Source organism: Halictus rubicundus, chromosome 14, assembly GCF_050948215.1.
Source record: "Halictus rubicundus isolate RS-2024b chromosome 14, iyHalRubi1_principal, whole genome shotgun sequence".
Classification (NCBI taxonomy): domain Eukaryota; kingdom Metazoa; phylum Arthropoda; class Insecta; order Hymenoptera; family Halictidae; genus Halictus; species Halictus rubicundus.
Genome location: NC_135162.1, coordinates 6914722 through 6934312, shown reverse-complemented (window position 1 = coordinate 6934312; position 19591 = coordinate 6914722). Strand labels below are relative to the sequence as shown.

Genomic DNA, 19591 nt, shown 5'->3' with positions numbered 1-19591 from the left:
AGTCCAAGGACACTGACCCTGAAGATGTTGGTTCCATCTAAACCCCGAATTATCTAGTGTTCCGAATTTTCTAGCGACCAGTTCCAATCATTAGCTACTTGTACAAGGTCCCACAAGGAGACCGAGTCCAAGGACACTGACCCTGAAGATGTTGATTCCATCTAAACCCCGAATTATCTAGTGTTCCGAATTTCCTAGCGACCAGTTCCAATCATTAGCTGCTTGTACTAGGTCCCAGAAGATGATCGACCCCGCGGTAGTGGGCATAATTCCGCGACGCTTATCATCCAGGCCTTGGCGACATATACAGAGAGATCTCTGTACTATTCGTTGACCCACGCGACCTTACACTCCTCGAAGAGTGCAGGACCAAGGTCTCTCGAACTTCCTGGCCCCCCTACCCGGACATATCCCGCGATAGTGGGGATAATTCCGCGACGCTTATCATCCAGGCCTTGGCGACATATACAGAGAGATCTCTGTACTATTCGTTGACCCACGCGTACTTACACTCCTCGAAGAGTGCAGGACCAAGGTCTCTCGCGCTTCCTGGCCCCCCTACCCGGACATATCACGCGATAGTGGGGATAATTCCGCGACGTTTATCATCCAGGCCTTGGCGACCTATACAGAGAAATCACACGGTACATAATTGTTAATATTAAAAAATTGAATTGCCCACTGATGAAACTTAAACGATAGGTTTTAGGAAGAACTCAGTAGGAAATTGTTGAGGAGACACAGTAATAATTTTCATAACAAATAATGGAGAACCGAAATTCAAGAATTGTCCCCCCCCCCCCCAGGAGCGTGGGCCCCACGTTGGGAAACACTACTCTAGCCTATGTTTCGACGATGTCCTTTATCCGTTGAAGCGTCTTCGTGGTCACCATGAACTAGAAGGTCGGTCGACGAGCGGCTTTCGATCGCGACGGAGAGAGGATTCCCCGTGAAGGGAGAAATACATACTGATTCCGTGAAGGGAACGGCAGAGATCGGGAATGGCAGGGAGCAAATGAACAGAGGTGGAAGCCGATGCTTGACATCGGACCAACGACCGAACAAACGCGCCTTTCCTCAGTCTTTCACGTCTCGAGGACCGGTTACCATCGTCGTCGCAGTAACCGCGTTACCGTGCTGCATGTTCTCCGCTCTCTCGTCGATTACGCTCTGTAACCCAGCGATATATCGTTTCTCGAACACGTTACGATCCTCGAGAACCGCACAACCACGAGGATGAGGCTCGTTCATCAGGATTCTGGAACGCGTCTCTAGCCTCCGCCGATTTCAGGAAGTTCTTCGAGGAAGGGCCGAAGGACCAGGAGACCAGGAGAGGATCATGAGGTTCCCTGATTGTCCCTGTTTGCTGGTCTGCATTGCGTTTTTCTCGATCGTTGGTGAGTTCAGTTCTGTAAATCCTTGCCGAGAGATTGGGGACGCTGATGGTCCGTCGCAATTTTGGCTACCGCGTTTCATGCACAGCGACCTTCCCCACCGTAAACTTAGGGTATTCAATCAGCCAGTTGGAGATGGAGTCACTCCCAGTAATTGGAAATTTTAGTCGATTGTAATTATTAGACCGATTTTATGCATTTATGAGAAAAATGGGTAGGCGTATTTTAGAATGGTGAAAACATTAGGAAAATTTTAAAACTGTTACGCTATTTTTAACCTATTAAACAGATTAAGAAAGAAAACAAATTTTTATCTCAAGTCGGTTGCAGTTCTGGTAGAACATTTTTATTTTGCATGAAGATCCGTAGACTAGTAATTATAGGAATAGAGTTGATGAAGAAAGAATTTCAAGTTTTCGGGATACGACTAGTTCGCGAGGAAGCTGACGAATGTAGGTCTATTAGCCTAATGTCGCTACAACAAGCCTTCTTCTGCTCGATGATTTCATTCGAAGTAACATTCAATCAAGTGGGGTGTCTCTTACGCGTCATAGTGAGTTGATAGAAAATCATCTCGAGATTTCCAAAATATAGAAAAAAATTGTAATCACTGTACATATCCTCAGCAGAAACTATTTTAGTGTCCGCGAAAACTCTGCCAAAGTGTTTCTAAGTGAACTAATTAAAAAAAAAAGAATCTCTGTGTGTATGTGCTGTGTGTGTGTGTGTGTGTGTGTGTTAGAAATTGTTTTCCCAGGCTTGAAATTAGTTACTCTATCGAATTGTAATCGGTGACACACATATGTATTAAATTATGAGCAGTGATATATGCGTATTACCATGTCAGTGTTACTATGTCGCAATCTGTCATCAGCGATCGTCGTGTCACTATTGCGGTGACTCACGATAGTAAGTGTGTTCCTGAGGCGTTCGAGAAAACTGTTGTCGAAATCTTCGTGTTAAGAAGACGGGGAGAAATTTTGTTAGTCACCTGGAGCAAGGAGGTTTTCGTATGAACATTACATTGTTAATTGCAAGATAAGTTTAACGTTGTGGAAAAGAAATTACATGGAATTTCAAGGTGCATTAAATCTTCATTTACATGACAATAAAAGTGGGGGGCAAGATGATTTACGTCACAGAAATCAGGTTTCTCTGTCAGCAACGAACAGTGCTAAGTTCGATTATTCATACTTCAATGAAACCTGATATTTATAAATTCAATTGCAGGAAATACAACGAAAATAGAAAGTTCTCGTTAAGTTCCACTGAATTAACGTATTGTTATAAATGCGCATAAACACAGTGAATTAATTAGACGCAACATTGTTCGATTTTTTCGCGAGTATTAACATTTTTTTTCGTATCCGGAGTTGTCAAAAGTTTTCTAGAGAGCTTGCTCGGATGCCATTTTGTTTTCTACTGCAGCAATGAGATTTCCGTATGAATGTTAGATCGTTTATCGCAAGGTGAGTTTAATGTTGTGGAAAAGAAATTACATGGAATTGTATGGTACATTAAATCTTCATTTACATGACAATGAAAGGGGGGGGGGGGACAATGATGACGTCGCAGAAATCAGGTTTCTCCGTCAGCTGCGAAGTTCGATGATTAATACTAGAACTACGGAGCCCTAAACGTGACTTACACTTATCCCTTTATGACAACAGCAAGATTGAATTTGCTCAGATTTCGTACGATTTTTATGGTAGCATGTACTCCAAAGAAGAGATATATTAACCCTTTGCACTCGAAGCCATTTTAACTCCAAAACGAAACATTTCTTCCGACCTAGAATATTTCATTTTTATGCCATACGGTACGGTACGGTACTGAAACGTGTAGTAATACAAACAAATTTAATAATGTAAAAAATATTTTGAATAATAATACAGCAATTTTTAGTGGCGCCTAATGGTTAAAAAATTTCTCACGAAAACGTTCTCGTAGTTTCACTAATCGTGAAAGAAAAGATCATCCACCAGTCATTTTGACTGGTTCGGTAGTTCTAGCGTTAATTAGACCTGATATTTATAAATCCCTCGGTGAAAACGGATAAAATTCGGTGTACTTTATTTTAGGATTAAAAATCGTTCGCCACCATATCGAGAGCGTTCGTTAATCGTTAATGGGGAGATTTTACGCGTTTACCGCGAAGATCCGAATTTTTATTATTTATTGCCAGTGGGGGTGGGGAAGCGCGAGGAGGAAGACCCCCGAGATATCGTTGCGCGATCAACGCGAGATAGGAAACGCGTGCACGCGACGACGATTCCCGATAAGACGAGTTTTCTTCGCCGACTGAATGGACTGAAATTGCGCGTCCCGGAGTTGCGCTTCGAGAAAGGAAAGTACCGCGAAATATTAGTGATGCAAGCCATTGTCTCTCGGGGGCCCGGCATTCTGATTACCTTTTCCTCCTTTCGCGCGCGCGCACTCGCTCGCGTCAGAGCTCGGGAGTACGTAGACCTATTTTCCAAACGGACGATATATAACGAATTCTCACGAGCAGAGCCCCGCCAGACCTAATATGGCCACCTAATACCGTACTTTCTCTGTGTTGTACGCCGAACCCCCTTCGCGCAGAGGCTCGCGAGAGACCTCAATTAATTCCGCGATAACAATTATTACGATCGCGTCACCGTCACCCGCGCGAAATCAATTATTCCCGGAACCCCTACACGCGCCGTTCCCTTCGTAACGAGCAGACTGCGGTATCTTTATCCGTAAGTTAACAATGCTTTGCATCGATCGGAGAAAGAAACGAGAAGATAGATCAAAATCGTATTTCCTTTTTCTGGAGCAATTATCAATCAATTAATTGCGCCGGCTTTGCGAGCGCTCTTCTTTCTCGGAACATTGGCCGTGGAAATTGCGAGGAAATAGATTTGATTAATTAAACAATTCCCAAGAGGAACTAGGTTAACGTCGTTGCTAGCCAATATTTCGTCCATCTCTGTATTATTAATGATGACTCTTGCGCTGGAAGGAGGACCAGGAAATTTTCTAGAACCAGTGGAAGCGCAATAGGAAATAATAATAACAATAACAATTGTTAATGTCATAGCTATCCAAACTCAGTCCCACTCCATAATCGCCATCAATTCTTTCGGGGGACCACAAAATATAGTACCCCGCTCAATAGAAACTACAGTGATTACTCGATATATGTCCAAAAGACGGGTCCAACCACTGACATATATCGGGTAGGAGATTCTTTGATCCACGCGACCTTACACTCCTCCGCGAAAGTAGTCCCTCGAGCTTCGTGGCCTCTCACGAGGTGTACCCCATGGTAGTGGGGATAATTCCGCGACGTTTATCATCCAGGCCTTGGCGACGTATATAGAGAAAACACTGTACTTCGAAAATATACGATATCTTCGAAGTCTATCGCAGAAAGGGCCATTTTATACCCAGTGGCGGCTCAAATCGTGGGCCCCAACGGTACAAACTGTGGGGCCCTCAAACTGAAGTTAGAAATAAAAATTGCAAGAAAACTCACAAAAACTTATTAACAAAAAAGGAAGATGTCCCCACGCGACCGTTTTGTCCGCTTACCGCAAAACCCTCCACTGGCCCGAGGTACCCCGAGGTAGTGGGGATAGTTCTGGGACTTCTATTGGTTAGGCATGTAGGACATATACAGTGAATTCTCGATATATGTCAACAAGACGGGTCTTGTCAGTGTCCTTTACACTCATTGGCGTCCGAGGCCTCTTGACTTTCGTGGCCCCTCACAAGGTGTACCCCGTGGTAGTGGGGATAATTCCGCGACGTTTATCATCCAGGCCTTGGCGACATATATCGAGAAATCACTGTACAGAGTAAACACTGCACAATGCAAGATAATAGAAATTATAGAAATGATGGAAATTCTTGTGGCATGGGGAAGGGACAAAAAAACAGTTCCACTCACTGAATAGGAACGACCATAACGTCGCCAGGGGCTCGATACTTATCACCGTCGCGATGGTACACGTCCTCGTCCATCCGGAACGTCTTTCATAGAGAGAAAGATAGAGAGAGAGAGAGAGAGGGGGGGGTGGTGGTGGGAGTCAGCAGCAGAGCCCGGGTGTGGTGCAATCTTGTTTACTCTGTTAAATCAGCCGCAGAGAATCCACTTTAACGTCTTCGCAGTGCACAGCGTTAATTATACTGCGTAAACAGTCAAAGGGAGGCCCCGAAGGAGGCGGAACGAGTGGAAGTCGCTGCCGGAAGACCTCGCCTGCTGGAGCCACACGAAAATTAAGTTCATCCTCCAGAGCCGGGAGTTCGGTCGCGTCGAACAAGGTCTCGCGAGATCGGGATCGATACCGTGGTTTACCGTCTTCATCATCACCTCCGTCTCTTCTTCTCTTTCTCTACGTCGCTAGACCTCTCGGCCCCTAGGTGGTTGCCGGGATTTAATTAGTGAGATCGATCGGGATTCGGGTTTTGAATCTTCTTCTTCTTCATCTTCTTCTTCATCTTCATCTTCTTCATCTTCTTCGTTCCTACCGATCGAAAAGATCGGCAAGATCTTAACTCTTCTTGAACTACTGACCGTTTCTCCGATTCTGCATTTTATTGGATCACTACAGCGAATGCTCGATATATGTCGCCGAGGCCTCGATGTTATATGTCGCGGAATTAACCCCCAACGAGAGACCTCGGTCGCGAAGGAGTGTAACATAATCCAAAGGATAGTAGGATCTCGTCGGCAGCATTTGCCGCTGTGACTTTGACTAATAAAATATAGGACGAATGTGTTTACACTCCTCGGCAGCGAGGCGTGGCATTTTCCTAATGAACATGATACCAAATATGATACAATTCCTATTATATTTACACGTGTAACGAAGGATGGAGGATAAACGACATCAAGACCCGTGTCGCTGACATATATCGAGATTTGGCTGTACACTCATTCGTAGTCTTATAATCCTTCGCAGGCGAGGACGTTTTCTATCAACGTCCTGAGAGATCATTCGCGAAAGTTCAGTTTGAGTGCTGAAGACAATGAAAAAATATGTGATGCTCGATATTTTTCTGATTTATAGCACTAGATTTAAGTCATTGTCAATTAGAATCGAACTGGAAATGTTCTTTCACTTCGGAGCAGTAACCACCTGACGAGGCACGGACAAAGAATTCTGATATAGACGTGCTGCACTGCGGTTAATTAGGTGTGGCTCGTGAGCAAGTGGCCCACGATAGGCAGAAACGATCGAAAGTGTAATAGCAATAACGTGAAAGTGGTATCACAAAACGGCTCTCGAGTCAGAAAGAACATATTCAATCGGCGCTGTTAATAAACGAAAGCGCGTCGAATTTGCCAATTCGTGCGTTTCTAATCGAACGTTTCTGGGTCTCAATTATACTTAACAATCTGTAAAAGAACGTTCCCTGTTCGGACAGAGAAACGCAAAATAGAGAAAAATGAAAAATACGCAAATGGGATGCAAAATATTATAGAGTACAATGCACAACGTGTCCAGTTGCTTCGTCTCTTTTTGAACAGAATTTTCTTGAATAGAATTCCTAAATAGAATGTTCTCATTCTCTTAGAATATTATTAATAATTGGTTAACATGCTCAGTGCCACGCCGGTCCGTAGGGGCCGGCCTTAGATTTTCCGTTCGGGCCCAGTTTGCACGAAAGTTATGAAGAATATTCTAATATTTTTTTAATCTAATATTTTAATTTAATTCTAATATTTTGTTCTAATATTTTTATTTTACGATTATTGAGATTGTGAAGATCCGTCTACGTGGAATTACTCAACAAACTTATTTCCTTAGGTATACATATATTATTTAAAAAATGGCTGAAAACTTGGATGGACACATTCCTCTTATTTTTATAAAGTAATGTAAAATACTCACTTTTAATGCTCCGTGAACCTAGTGTTAATGTCGAAAAATGTTTGATCACATTTCAAACAGAGCGGCGTGGAAATAGCAATAAAAGGTGGCGACCTTTCGGCATAATGTTTTGTAAACATCGCTCTGTCAATTAATCACGGCGAAGAGATTCGTCGAGTCATAGAAGTTGCGCATAATGATGATGGATGCTATCGGACACGCGAAAAACACTTCCCTCCGAGATTCACTGATTACCGTACAACCGAATGCCGAATAAACCCGTATCGAACGATAAATAAATTTTATTTCACAGCGACGGCGTCGCAGTATTTATACTCTGCCAATTAAATGTTCGTAATACGCTACCCACTATCATTCTTGTCCCCGTCAATGAGTCATTCAATTCAACCGAGCCACAGCTCATCTGACAGTCTGTAACTATAATTCTCAGTTTGTTTCCACGTTAACCGTAAATTAAACCGTTAATACTGCCGTTTATCAATACATTCTGCAACTCTTCCAACGCTATACAATTCCTCCGACGAGTACGTCAATTTTAACACTAGGTTTACGGAGCACTAAAAGCGACTATTTTGCAATAACTTTATAAAAATAACAAGAACGTGCTACCCACACTTTTAGCAATATTTTTAAAATAATATACACCCAAAGAAATAAATGTGTTAAATAATCTCTCACGTATGCATCCTTGGAATCTTAATAACTTTAAATTAAAAACATTAGAACCCGTCATTTTGACGGGTCCCGTAAACCTAGTGTTAATATACAGAGGTTTCTCGATATATGTCGCCGAGGCCTGGAGGATAAACGTCGCGGAATTATCCCCACTACCGCGGGGTGTTCCCCGTGATAGGCCCCGAAGCTCGAGAGGCCTAAGAGTGTAAACATAACACGGGTATGTCTCCTGGACTCCCGTGTTGATGACATACATCGAGAAGTCCTCACTGTTGTCACCGTCGGTGACAATTCTTTATTTCTGATAAGAATAATAAAGAAACGCAATTTTAACGTTTTCAATTTTCTCAATGCTGGCTCTACCGTTAACATTTAGCTAATTTAACCACATACACACACACACACACACACCGTTCGTGCAATGAAAAATTGTTCTAAGTTCACGTCGATCGTATTAGTCAAAAACGAAGTTCGAAAATTATTTGGGACAACCTGGAATACCTTCGAAACTGGTATTGGATGCTTTCAATTTTTCGCGTACGCAATAAAAAAAAAAAAACACCGGGATAGAGAAACTCGTCGTCCGTGCGTGCGCGCGCGCGCGCGGCGTTCTGTCCACAAAGGCTCACGTAATCCGAAGTCATCGAAAAACATTCGGTTACGTGATCATATTCCCATCAAGCAATCGACTGGGGGTCTCATCGCTATTCACTAGACGCGAAGCGAATGGACTCGTAATAACAGCGGTGCGTTTCACAAAGCGAGCGACACGCGTTTCCACGAGGAAGCCCGGCCGCGTTTACACCGCCGGAATTAATGAGCCAGCGGCCGTGACGTGTTTTGTCATTTAGGCGGCTGATAACAATTATAGCAAACCGTATCGGTTACACTCCGAAACCGAAAGATAACACGCCGAACAGCTATCGCCTCTTGCGCCTCTAAAATGCCGGTATTTACCTGCACGAATTTTTCCAATTTTCCAAAAAAAATGAAAAAATCATCGGTCATTAGAATTTTTCAAATCAGAAAGAATCGATGGAGGAATCACTGTAAACAATGTTGAAAACTACAGTAAAGTCTCGATCTGAAAGTCCAATCCCCGGTTCCGTGACATAGATCGTGTAGGGCTACCATTTTCTTGCCCCTCGCGAGGTGTGACACACAGGGGGTAGGCGAACCGACTTAGATCGTGTAGGTCCGTTCGGCTTACACCGAGACTTTACTGTACCTTGCTCTTTGCGATTTCTCGAAGCGACGGTCTTCCTAATTCCACAGCAGTTTTTTCCTGATCAATTAAACGAACTGTGGCCAATAAATTCTCAGCTGTGAAATTGTAGTCTGATCAACCAGCTTGTTTTTCTGAGATTCCTCGAAAGTAACGGAGCGACAGAGGCTATCTAAAAAAAAACATTTTACTGCGAGGGAAATAATTGTTCTCCGACGAGTCTGTCCATTTTAATCGCGACGAACATTCTGCCCCTGAGGGTAAATACATATTCAGACGATAAATATTCCTTAGATAAAAGAGCGATAAGGTACGGCGCGGATGGTTTGCGGAGGTTCAACCGGCCGTCCAGCGTAAAGAGAGCGAGGCTGCGAGAGAGCGATCCTTGAATGAAAATTATTTCTCGATCTAGACCGAGCAAATGGCTCGAAGTGGAACGCCTTTCGAATCGTCGATCGACACGAACCCAGGCGAAGCAGCAGCCAGCATAAGGTAGACAGAGGGAGGGAGGGAGGGAGGGAGGGAGGGTTAGAAAATATCCCGTTTGTTCTCCAGCTTCCAACGCGTGACTCTGAAAACTCGATAAAGCCTAAGACGCGCCACTTTCGCAGAGAGCCGTCACTCAACCAACGGTTGTCCAATTTGCATTTCGAATGCGGCACCGTTCCGAAGATAAATACTTAGTAGTATCCGGCCGTTTGCTTCCCTCAGACCGTTTTATGCCCGGTAACTTGCTCCTCGTGATTTCCATGCCGTTATTTTCCCCCGAGCACGCTGCTTATGGCCACCTTCTGGCTTAGAAACCCCGCCGCTTTGCTCCACATCTGCCATCCTTCTCTCCGAGAAAAATTCAACGAACGTGTGTCCTACACGTGTGTCCTTCACTCTAGCGAATTCTCGATATATGTCGACAACACAGACACTACCCTTGTCTTTACACTCGTCGGTGTCCGAGGCCTCCACCCCGCGGTACTTGGAATGATTCCGCGACGTTTATCATCTAGGCCTTGACGACATATATATATAGAGAGAGAGAGAAATCACAAAGCGAAAAGCAGAGAGAAAACGCTTTTCGAATTTTCGATTCTTGAGAAATCGTCGACTTTGAACTAGCTTCGTTAATAGTTCTACGATACACAGCGATTTCTCGATATATGTCGCCTAGGCCTGGATGATAAACGTCGCGGAATTATACCCACTACCACGGGGTATATCTCGTGAGGGGCCACGAGGCTCAAGAGGCTTCGGACGCCAATGAGTGTAAAGGACACTGGCAAGAACCGTGTTGTTGACATATATCGAGAATTCACTGTACATGTCTGTACAGAACTATTCCCACTACCGCGGGGAGGCCAAGTGAGGGGCTAAGAAGTTCGAGAGTTCGAGTATATCTTTTGGCCGATATATGTCCGTGGCTAGACCCGTATTTTGGACATATATCGAGAATTTACTTCACTTGAGCTCATTTTGAAGCTTGAAGATTCTACTTTCGCGCGCCGTTCTTAATTTTTGCCTAAGATATTTTCCCACCGAGGAACAGGGGGGATTTTGAATGTATAGTGTTTACTCTGTATATGTCCCAAATGCTTCGCCGATAAAAGACCCAGAACTATCTCCACTCCCGCGGGGAGGCCAAGAAGCTCGAGAAACCTCGGTCTTCGAGGATCAAACAATAGTCTCTCCTGGACGATATATGTCTATGCCTAGACCCGTATTTTGGACATATATCGAGAATTCACTGTACTTGAGCTCATTTTGAAGCTCGAAGATTCTACTTTCGCGCGCCGTTGTTCATTTTTGCCCGAGATATTTTTTCCACCGAGGAACAAAGGGGATTTTTGAATGTACAGTCTTCACTCTGTATATGTCCCAAATGCCTAGCCGATAAAAGTCTCAGAAATATCCATACTCCCGCGGGGTATACCTCGTGAGGGGCCAAGAAGCTCGAGGGACCTCATTCGCCGAGGATCAAACAATAGTCTCTCCTGGACGATATATGTCCGTTTTGGACATATATCGAGTAAACACTGTATCGCGTGGGAAAATGGAGATAGGCGACGCGACGTATCGAAATGTCTGTGAAAGCTTTGGAAAACGTTCCTCGCGTTCGAATCCACCACGGATTGATCTACGATTGATCTACGATTTTTTTTTTTCTTTTCGGCGACCTACCTTTGAACGAAAGGTGGACAACAGAAGCTCGCGATTGCAACTTCTTTTTTCTACGGCCAATGAAACAGGAAAAGCCGTACGAACAGCATTTTAACCGGCGTTTAATGCAATTTCCTGGCGACCTCATTAGCAAAAAGACTTGTCTTTTAGCGTTACATATCCACGCCTCTTACACACCTTTTACACGCCACATGTAGATTCTAATTATATCTCGAATTCTCTGGCGTACGCCCAACGACGTTTACACGTATAACCGGTAACGAGGCGTATGGAACGAGCATGATTTAGCCATGCCCGCGCAAAATTATTAGCCGCACGCTAACTGCTCGCGAGTGTCTCGATTCTGCGACATCATTAAATTTAATGAAGAAATCGTTACACGAGCGCGAGACCGAGCTCACGTCGTCGGTGTCTTTAAACGATTCTATAAACGATCGATTCCGATTCGTGGGACCAATCGCGAATTGCGAAAAATAAAAAAAAAAAAAAAACACTGCACTACGCCGGATACCTTCGAGCAAATCTAAGTGCCGACTGAACGTTACAATTAATCCACAGTGGTGAATTTAGCCGAATTCGATAGAAAAAAACTTTTTCTATTTTTAAAACTTTAAAACTTTACTTTTCAAACTTTTTTTTCGAAATTTGCAAAAATTTATACAGCGTACTTTTTCATAAATTAACATAGTTTGCTGTTAATTACAATACAGAGATCTCTCTATATACGTCACCAAGGTCTAGGCGACAAATAAAGTAATTATTAAATTCCACGTTAATAATTTTTAACACAAACAGCTCGGAAGCTGATCAATTAACGAAAGTACGCCAGTTTTATCATTACAAAATGGCCCCTTTTGCGATAGGCTTCGAAGGTTTCGTATATTTCCGAAGTACAGTGATTTCTCTATATATGTCGCCAAGGCCTGGAGGATAAACGTCGCGAAATTATCCCCACTGAGGGGCCACGAAGCTCGAGAGGCCTCGAACGCCGATGAGTTCGAACATAATATAACACAGCTCGGGTATGTCTCCTGGATGATATATGACGCTGAGAAGACCCGTGTTGTTGACATATATCGAGAATTCACTGTGCTTGAAGTTTAACGCTGTCAGCAGTGATGTATGCGTGTTATCATGTCGCAATCTGTCATCAGCGATCGTCGTGTCACTATTGCGGCGACTCACGACAGTAATTATGTTTCTGAAGCGTTCTAGAAAATTGTTTTTGAAATCTTCATGTTCAGAAGACGGGGAGAAATTTTGTTAGTGAACTCGAGCAAGGAGATTTTCGTATGAATATTACATCGCTAATTGCAAGATAAGTTTAATGTTGTGGAAAAGAAATTACATGGAATTTTAAGGTACATTAAATCTTCATTTACATGACAGTAAAAGTGGGGGGGGGGGGGCAAATACGATTTATGTCACAGAAATCAGGTTTCTCTGTCAGCAACGAAGAGTGCTAAGTTCGATTATTCATACTTTAATGAAACCTGATATTTATAAATTCAATTGCAGGAAATACAACGAAAATAGAAGGTTCTCATTAAATTCCACTGAATTAACATATTGTTATAAATGTGCATAAACATAGTCTAAGCCATGAACTTACTGTTCGAGGTCTCCGTGTGAATTAAGTAGACGCAACATTAACATTTTTATTTTTTTCGTGTCTGGAATTGTCAAAAGTTTTCTAGAGAGCTTGCTCGGATGCCATTTTGTTTTCATCTGTCAGCTGCGTCAACTGCGCGGGACGTCCATTTAAAACTTTTATCCAGCGCCAAGGATTAGTTTTCTATTGATCTTCTATTAAAAAAAAAAAAGAAAAAAAAATCGAAACGTTTTATTTAAAAAAAAAAATGGGGAACGTATTTATATGGGTTTCGGTACGCGTTTCTATGAATAATTAACGCGGACGAGCTATGTATAGTGGTTATCTGAATTTCCGTGTCACGCGTTTCAACGATTCGTCTGGCATTCTTGTTAATGTACATTTCGTTTATTTAACCACTTGTTTCTCGGTTTATAACAATGCCCAGTGGTTGCAAGGAAAAATAAAACGTGGCGTCATTTTAAAATAAACTTTTGCATTTGTTGAGTGGTAAAGTAGAAGATTTATGAAAATCTATGGGTTCAGAAAAATGATGGAATTTGTTTAATTTATACACATAAAACAATAATAGACGATAAATCGTCGTATTGTCTTGAAATTCGCGTTCAGCTTCGTACCTAATATTAACCCTTTGCACTCGAAGCCATTTTGACCTAGAATATTTCCCTTCTGTATCTATTTTTTCATGCTATATATACGAAAATGGCGCAATTTACTCGCACAGTACTGAAATGTTTATAGTAATTTATTAAATACGTACAAATTGAATAATGTAAAAAATATTTTGAATAATAATACAGCAATTTTTAGTGGTGCTGAGGGTTAGTATTCGCGAAGAAGATCGATCTTTGTAGTATAATTCAATGACAATAATCATTTTTGTTGATTCCGAGCGACGCACAATTTAGGGCAAATAATATCGGCATAGTCTGATCATCCAGCAGCCCATTAGACCAGAACGGGAGGAATAACATTAACGTTGTCCTAATTGTTGGTGTTGGTTGTTATCGCGGCGGCTCGAGGAAATCGATGGAATCGTGCTCGGCGTGTAGCGTGCTGATAATACCCCTTATCGAATGCTCGCCGACGATAAGTGATACAGGATGATTCAGTAACTGTCCGCAACTCGATATCCGTGTTTCTATGAAGATCGGATAGAGATTTGCCGAATAAAAATTGCCGGACAAATATTCCAATTCCGACACAAAAGCAGCAAAACGATTTTCCAGTTTCCACCCGAAGCAACGTGAACAACCTTCGACCTTTCGAATGTTTAACACTATTCCTACCGACACTTCATGTATACCTATTCCTACCGCGACCGGTCAAATGACCGGTCTTTAGCACAACTTATATTTTTCAATATAGAATGAAGATAATAGCCAATTTGACAGTATAAAAATATAGTTTCTTTTATTTAGGAGTGTATATAATGTATATTTTATTCGTTTTCACCGCATAATATTTCGTTTACTATACCCTGTTGGGCCTGATGCTCCCCTAAAAATATTATGAATAGGTGCTCTTCCAGGATTAGGCCTTTCTTTTACTTCTTGCCAAACAGTTCCGTCTACAGCAGTTTCGATTACCTCTTCCTCATTCTCACTATCGGAACTAACTAAAAATCTCCTTCTCTTTCGTCCTCTACGTACGTTCGAAACATTCTCTTCGTCCTCGTCGGTGTTCGAGTCGTTCTCGAATAGATCATAATTTTCCGTATTGTCATTTTCAATATCAAAAATTTCGAACGTCTTGACATTTTGGGAATGAATATTCAAGGGATAGAATAAAAATTAAAATATAAAAATGTAAATCAAGATGGGTAAAAAAATGAACAAAAGATAAAATGTGAAACATACTACGAAGTATTGTTGGTTTGTTCACTTTTTTGAAACTGACACTTATAACGCGTAATACGATATAAAATAAAAGTAGAATAATAATGGAATAAAAATACAAAATAGTAAAAGACTGCCGAATATGCTCCTTGTAACTTTCACGTTTTGATGCTGTCTGTTCGGGTCACAAGACTTTACTGATTTGAATTCGTGAGAAGACGTCTAGGCATCTCCTTCGGCTATGATTTTATTTATTTTACAGTCATAGCAGATGAGACGGTGTAAGAAAATCCGAGGTTCTGGACCGCTTCGGATACCAATCAGGCAAATAAACACCGCGAGGCCGATAGGCGAGCGAGAACTGTGAACATTTTGAAATGCCGTAAAGCAGTCCCTGGATGGCACTTTTCGGCAAAAATCATGCCACAACTGCCTTACCTTTCGTTTGTAACGACTTTATAGTTTTGGAATTGAGTCTTTGAAAGAATACTATTACAAAAAGATATAAATCGTTCTACCGGTCAAATGACCGGTCGCGATAGGTAAGACTACAAATTTTTCTCAGAAAATAAACAATGAAAAAAGAAGTGAGTATTGAAAAATGTATTATACGCATATTTAAGGAAAAGTCGTGAAGTTTAAAGGCGATTCAATTACGTTGTATATAAGAAATTCTAATCGGAATTTTAAAAACGGTCATTTGACCGGTCCCGGCAGGAATAGTGTTAAAACTCGATCGTTTCGGCTCGGTGAAAAATTTAAACAACCCGAAGCTTTGAAGATTGTTGCTGTAAAAGTACGATTGTTGCATTTCTTCTCTTTCTGTTCCGCCGCTCGCGGCCTTCGTGATTGCACACACATTTACCAGGTTTTCCGAGCTCAATGTTTAAGACGTCGTTACGCTACTCCCGTTTATAGCAATCAGACCAGCTCATTTCTTGCTGTAATCCTCGTGTGCAGATATGTAAACGATCCTCGCGGTACGAACGATCGGTAATAGCGGAATTACACGTACACCGTTGCAAAATCTTCGGTGTACACGGTTCACCGATGAACGATAGCGATCTTGCGCGTGTGCTCAGAATCGATCGAAATTGCACCGCTAATTTCGTACTGTGTTTAATTTCTGCGAAACGAGCGCGAATTTTCGCGAAAGTATACCGTCGACAAAGTAAACGCGCCGGTACTAGGAATACCGTAATGTAGTTGCAATACGGACTCGTACACGAAGTTCAAGATTAATGTGAAGATTGTGTTTCAGAAATTTTTTTAGAAGAGATAGTGATTAATAAGAATTACTGGAAGAAATAATTGTCTTCAGAAAACGAAGAAAAAATGTTCTCGGTGTATTCTGTCTGGCTAATACACCAATATTTAAAATAGCTGCCAGCAATTTCGCAGCTCGGCGACCACGTTCTTGCAAAATTGAAAAAATATTTTAAAATGTCGCAGACACGAAACCGCTTTGATTCGCCGAATTTTAATTATTTTCGTCCATACGTTTCTCCGTTGTGCACGGAAATGCCTAGGATCGTTTAATTTACTTCCACGAAAAAGTTCGCCTTATTTTATTAACTATTGCACCATTTAGCTAAGAAGTTTGAAAAAATGATTAAATAATACATTCGAATAAGAATGAGTAAGAATAAATTCGTACGGTGAGAGTTTGGCGGACTAGACGTCAAATAACCGAGCATAGTAAATCAATTGTAAATTTAGTGACAGAACTTGTTTGTTCATAACCGTATATTGTTATGAAACTTGCACCAATACATCCGTGGTGTTTTCCTGATTAAAACGAGTCCAAACACGACGGGGTTCCGATCGCATTTGCCTGTTTAATCCACGATTTTGTAGAACCTCTCTTATCCGAACCGATCTGTAGGACTCGAGTGTCCGGATGGCGGAACGGTTAGCTAGGTCCGAATGGTGTCGTGTTTGGACTCATTTTTCACCGAAGAAACATAATCCTAATTTAAAGTTTTCCAATCTTTGGGTTTGAGAATTCCCCCACCCCTGGAACTGTTAGGGTTAAACAAAAAATAGACGTCCCTGCTGCTGCTACCTTACGTCTGTACCTTGCAAAATTATCTAGGATCGTTTAATATACTTTCATGAAAAAGTTCGCCTTATTTTCTAACTATGGCACAATTTAGTTAATAAACTTGTTTGTTTATAACCATATATTTTTATGAAACTTGTATTCCAATATATCCGTGGAGTTTTCCTGATTAAAACGAGTCCAAACACGACGGCGTTCCGATCGCATTTGCCTGTTTAATCCACGATTTTGTAGAACCTCTCTTATCCGAACCGATCTGTAGGACCCAAGTGTCCGGATGACGGAACGGTTAGCTGGGTCCGAATGGGGTCGTGTTTGGACTCATTTTCATCGGAAAAATGTCACGAATCTGTTGGAATGGATCGTTCTGCGTGTTCATCTTCCACCGAACTGAATTTGTCTGATCTAGCCAAGGGAAAATGAATTTGGCGAGCGGAGGTTTCGAATCAGGAGCATTTTCGTGGGTTACGAGCAAACAACTCGCCGCGACATCGAGAGGGGCAACCGAGCAGGATCCCCGGTCCGGTTCGTTTCTCGGTTTTAGTTATTGTTTTCGGACGTTGCTATCTTTTTGCGGTGCGTGTCGTCGAAACGAACGGAAAAACCCGAGCGAAGGGGGTAGGGATGTTCCGTAGGAAACGATGCCCGCGAATGTTTCCGTCGCTAACGACGAAACAAAAGCAACCGATCGGGGTTGTTTCTTTCGTGCGAAATACCGGGGGCGGAACGGTGGCTTGGCAAATATATATTGTATTTTCGTGATGTGCGTGAGCCGCCGCGCGGCTTCGTCCCAGAGAGAAATCGACGGGTTTAATCTTTTTACGGGGAAGCCCCGGCCTTTGTACGTTATCGAACGATGACCACGAAACAGAAAATCTGACAGACCGGAAACGGGCGAGCCCGCGACTCGTGTTTCTCTCTGTGTGTTTCGATCACTATAGCTCCTCTATCCAGAGCCAACGTTCGCCAAGGACGTGAGAGAATCTAGGAAATTCCGCCGTGCTGATATCATACACGGCGATTTATTAATAGCGATCGTATCGGTATCGACCGATCGCGAATCGTAGGACACGTGCGTGTACTGTTACCGAGCCCTACGTATCGCTTTGTTGTGAAATGTTTCGCTAACAAGTTGAAACGATGGTTCAGGTAGAGTACCGTCTTCAAAGAGATCGAAAAGCGCGAGGTGTATTGCTTCGGGAGCTCATTTTTTAAAAAATACTTGTTCCTTGTTGTATTATTTTATTGTGAAAATTTCACTAGCATATTCGCGCTGTTTTTCCGTTTAAAATGAGTCCAAGCACGACACGATTCCGATCCAGGTGACCGTTCCATCATCCAAACACTCGTGTCCTACCCGATCAGTTCGGATAAGAGAGGTTCTAAAAAATCGTGGATTAAACAGTTAACTAAGAACCGAACTGTGTCGTGCTTGGGCTCGTTTTACTCGGAAAAACATCACCGAACTACTGGTAAAAGTTTCGTAAAGATATAGTTAAGAACAACAAGGTTTTGCCACGAAATTCGAAATTTGCAATTGATTAACTGCGCTCGATTACGACTTTTAGCTGGCAGCTCGCACGTTCTTGGCTTGGTATACTGATTTTGAGTGTTCCCAGTTCATCGTTCCTCTCTAATTATCATGTTTTATGTCAACTCGATTTCCGTTCGATAGAAAATCTATAGTGCGGTTAACCAGTTTCTTATTGGCAGTACTGCAAGTTACAACTTAATCTACAAGTCCAAGTGCGTGCTATCGATGGACTTGGCTGGCGGGGCGTCTTGCGACACTTATCCGTTGCCGGGCTAATTCTCCCGGTGAATTTGTTTAAGACGGGATCGCGGATACGGTTTCGAGTCCGCCTCGGGCGCGACAGTCCGCGGGTCGGAATTAAACGGGAATGGACCGCGGGCCGGCTCGAGTATGCGGCGTCGATTTATTTTTATATTGCGGAATTTATTTTGGACGTTACCTGGCGGTGTCCAGTCCCGGGCAAATAAATCTGCTCGCGGGAGCGACGCGTGACTCGTCGTCGTTCGAAGCCTGCCACGATAAATTCCATTTCGACGTCGCGCGGGCAAACCAACGGTGACAATAATGCATAGGTGCATAATCCGCGACTCCTACGCGCCGCGTGAATGCACCGATCCGGCCGGTACACTTGTACACATCGTGCGAACGGACACCGGTGGGATGCACCGCGCAACTTGTGCATCCTACAAAGCCCCGGTTGCATCCTTTTTCCACGTGTCATTTTTTTGTACGCTTCCACATCTCTCTCTCTCTCTCTCTCTCTATTTTTTTATTCGAAGCCCGATGGTTCGACAGTGTCGCTGAAACGGGGGATTGTTTATTTTAAAGCGAACGGCCGAATCGATCGGCAAATTCACCGTTACTGTTTTCTTTTCATTATTTATTTATGACCAATAGCAATCGAGCCGGTCCGACGGAGAGTGCGCGATCAGCCTGAGAGTTTTAGGTTCTCTTCCATTAGTACGTTTCGATTTCTACAAATAAATCTGTTTCGTGATTATGCTCATTTCCTCCGCGTTTGTTTACTTTGTCCGGGGGAAAGTTATGATTGAGATTTATGTTCGCACGACGTTTCGGATAATGTTTACACGCGCATTTTGCAATTTATGGTCGGGGAGCTCTCGTAAAACGGTGCGAGGCGAAATGTTTTTTTTTCGACTGACATGAAAGACGTGTCATCGACATTTGTTTTTTCACTCGTTAACAATGTAC

The 19591-nt window shown here is 42.6% G+C and overlaps 2 protein-coding genes across 2 annotated transcripts in view; one reads left to right on the top strand and one right to left on the bottom strand.

Annotated features, from left to right (window-relative positions):
- Qin (tudor domain-containing protein qin) overlaps nt 1-19591 on the bottom strand; it is a 416046-nt gene that overhangs the window by 13911 nt on the left and 382544 nt on the right. The window lies entirely within an intron of this gene.
- Nucleotides 1096-19591, top strand: part of LOC143361124 (uncharacterized) — a 145897-nt gene continuing 127401 nt past the window's right edge. The window contains exon 1 of the mRNA XM_076800415.1: nt 1096-1397. Within this exon, the coding sequence (XP_076656530.1) occupies nt 1340-1397 (58 nt within the window). The 5' untranslated portion in view covers nt 1096-1339. The remainder of the gene's footprint in view (nt 1398-19591) is intronic.